A 2640-nucleotide genomic window follows, 5' to 3' on the forward strand; every position below is an offset into this window, starting at 1 on the left:
AAATCTGTTTGAGATTATTCTTCTCCTGTTGCTTCTCCTCCCGCTATCTAGCTATATATATATATTTTTTTAAATATATAAAATATATTAAATGTTATTTAATATATATTAAAAAAACAGTGTTTGTATGTAGAAATGTTTGCATGTACTTTGGTTCTATTAATTCTCTAAAAGATTTTAAGACCCTCCCTGAACACTGGATCTACATCAGGAAATACTGGTTTAGAATATATGTATGGATATTTTAGACCGTATCTTCGTGTATATTTCACCCTTACGTAAAAGTAAGCATTTACATAATTAATCACAAAGAACGCTTTCATTGTCAAGCATGCAAATCATCGAATTCTATAAAAATATCACTTTTGAGGTCTTACATTTATTAGCATACCTATGTATTAATGGTGGTGTCTCTCAGGGATTCTTTGACTTTCTCATTTCGAAGGCTGTAGATGGAAGGGTTCAGCATTGGTGTTACAACGGTGTTCAGCACTGTGGCAAATTTGTTAATGCTCATTGCATTGCCTTTCTTTGGACGAACATAGAGGAAGATGGAACTTCCATAATAAATTGTAACCACTGTGATGTGTGAAACACAAGTAGAGAAGGCCTTCTGCCGTCCCTGCACAGTAGGAATTCTAAGGATAGTAATAACAATGTAGGTGTAAGACACTCCTGTCAGGAGCAAGGAGCCCAGGAGCAACACAGCAGAGGAGATAAAGTCAACCACCTCAGCCAGAGAGATGTCTGTACAGGTCAGCTGTAGCATGGGGGCTCGGTCACAGAAGAAATGATGGATTTTATTTGGCCCACAAAAGATTAACGGAGCAGTTAGGATGGATGGAGACAACATTGACAAAAATGCACCTAGATAGGACCCCGCAAGAAACATGCATGTCTGTGTGTTCATGATGATGGCATACCTCAGTGGGTTGCAGATGGCAATATACCGATCAAATGACATGACAGCCAGGATGAAGAATTCTGTGGATCCCAGAAGGAAGTAGAAAATAGATTGTGTGAGACATCCCATGAAGGATATTGCCTTGGTGAGGGAGAATGTGTTTGCTAGCATCTTAGGTACCACAGTGGAGGTGATGGCAACTTCAAGGAAAGAAAGATTGGCTACAAAGAAATACATGGGTGAATGCAGACGGTAGTCAACACACACCAAAAGGATGATCATGGTGTTGCCAATCAGAGATATCATGTACATGAGCAGGAATTCAGAAAAAATAAGTATTTCTACTTCTTTTTCAGTCTCAAACCCCAGAAGTATGAACTCAGTGACTCTGGTCTTATTTCTATAATCCATAATGTCCCCAGTTTAACCTGGAATAACAGAAAGTCCTTTTATAATTAATTCTTGCATCTTAACCCTGGATATACCTTGTCAATATTCATTAATTATTTTTTTGTTGTTGCCAAGGCAGACAGATAATTTTATTTTCAGTTTCTAAGTATCTACTGAGATAAATTGTATAAGATTTAAGTCCTCAGCTGGGACATTCACTTATTACAGTTGGGAACCTAATAATGGATCAAGTAATATATAACCAACTCTTATCAACTTTCCCTTTGAAATAGATTCCTTATTGTGTGTCATTAATCCATCAAGGATGTAATGACCTGATTTAAAGGCAGAGGTCTAACCACTGAGCAACCCTGGTGCCCCAAGGATGACTTGGCACTTTTCGAGATGCTAACAGAGTTTTGGTAAAATTTAATTATATATAAAATTGTATTTAAAAGAATGCCTTTTGAGCTAAGTGCATTATTTTACATGTGGCATGATACTGTTCAAAACTAAGTGAATTCAATTACATAACAGAAATATTTTCCAAAAAGTTCATGATTTCTGACTCACTGGCTCCAACCTCCACATTATCCAATTGGTTTTGAACAATATGAAATCAGCTTTACGTAGTCTTTGTAAGAAATCAGTCTCCAGAGTAAATGAGATTACCTCAGATATTAAAAGGGTTTGGGAAAGCATGAAATATAACTTAATTTATCACTATTTACTGTTTATGCCAGAATTCAGCCAGAGAGAGTATATGCTTAACAAGCACTTTAAAAATATTGAACTTTTGAATTTTGACTGGCTGAAAAAAAGCAGCTCCTGCAAAAGATAGCTTATTTCATACTAGAATTTTTAACAGAAATACACAAACAAGCAAGCAGCAACATGGTGCAGAGAAGGGACTTTCTTATTTACTCCCTGATCTGATCACTTGGGAGTTTCTATATTGCTCCATAAACCTAGGTGATTTGTGACAAAATACAGTCCATATCCCATATGACAAGATATAGAAAAGTTCAATATTAAGAGATGCTTGAGAGTTAATTTTAAATGAATGTTTTATTCTTCTTCTTTCATAGATAGATGGGTGAGGTTTGGAGGGGTGAGATAAAATTTGTCAGGGTCCATAGAGTTTCAGTGGTAGAAGTGAGACATTATTCCGGGTTTTCTGACTTCAATTTGCTGTTCTTTCTTGAACAAGATATTAACTCCTTTCATTCATTACATTATTATACATTTAAAGGACCAGGAACAGTAATGATTTCCTGACATATGCAATTAAAAATGAAAAGGTTAAATGCCATCATTTTGGATCCAAGCTAGTACATTTATCTATG

At 35.8% G+C, this 2640-nt stretch overlaps 1 protein-coding gene across 1 annotated transcript; it reads right to left on the reverse strand.

Moving 5' to 3' along the window:
- Positions 1-391: 391 nt before the first annotated feature.
- LOC111139404 (olfactory receptor 6M1-like) lies at positions 392-1315 on the reverse strand. The gene has a single exon (XM_022491648.1). It carries the CDS (start codon positions 1313-1315, stop codon positions 392-394), a length of 924 nt encoding a protein of 307 aa, XP_022347356.1.
- Positions 1316-2640: the final 1325 nt, after the last annotated feature.

The sequence above is a fragment of the Enhydra lutris genome, unplaced genomic scaffold (genome assembly GCF_002288905.1).
Source record: "Enhydra lutris kenyoni isolate GAN:26980312 unplaced genomic scaffold, ASM228890v2 scaffoldscaffold106, whole genome shotgun sequence".
In the NCBI taxonomy this organism is placed as follows: Eukaryota; Metazoa; Chordata; class Mammalia; order Carnivora; family Mustelidae; genus Enhydra; species Enhydra lutris.

Bases quoted from the DNA above. Each gene is read 5' to 3' on its own strand.
- LOC111139404 (XM_022491648.1), bottom strand. From the start codon at position 1,315: ATGGATTATAGAAATAAGACCAGAGTCACTGAGTTCATACTTCTGGGG.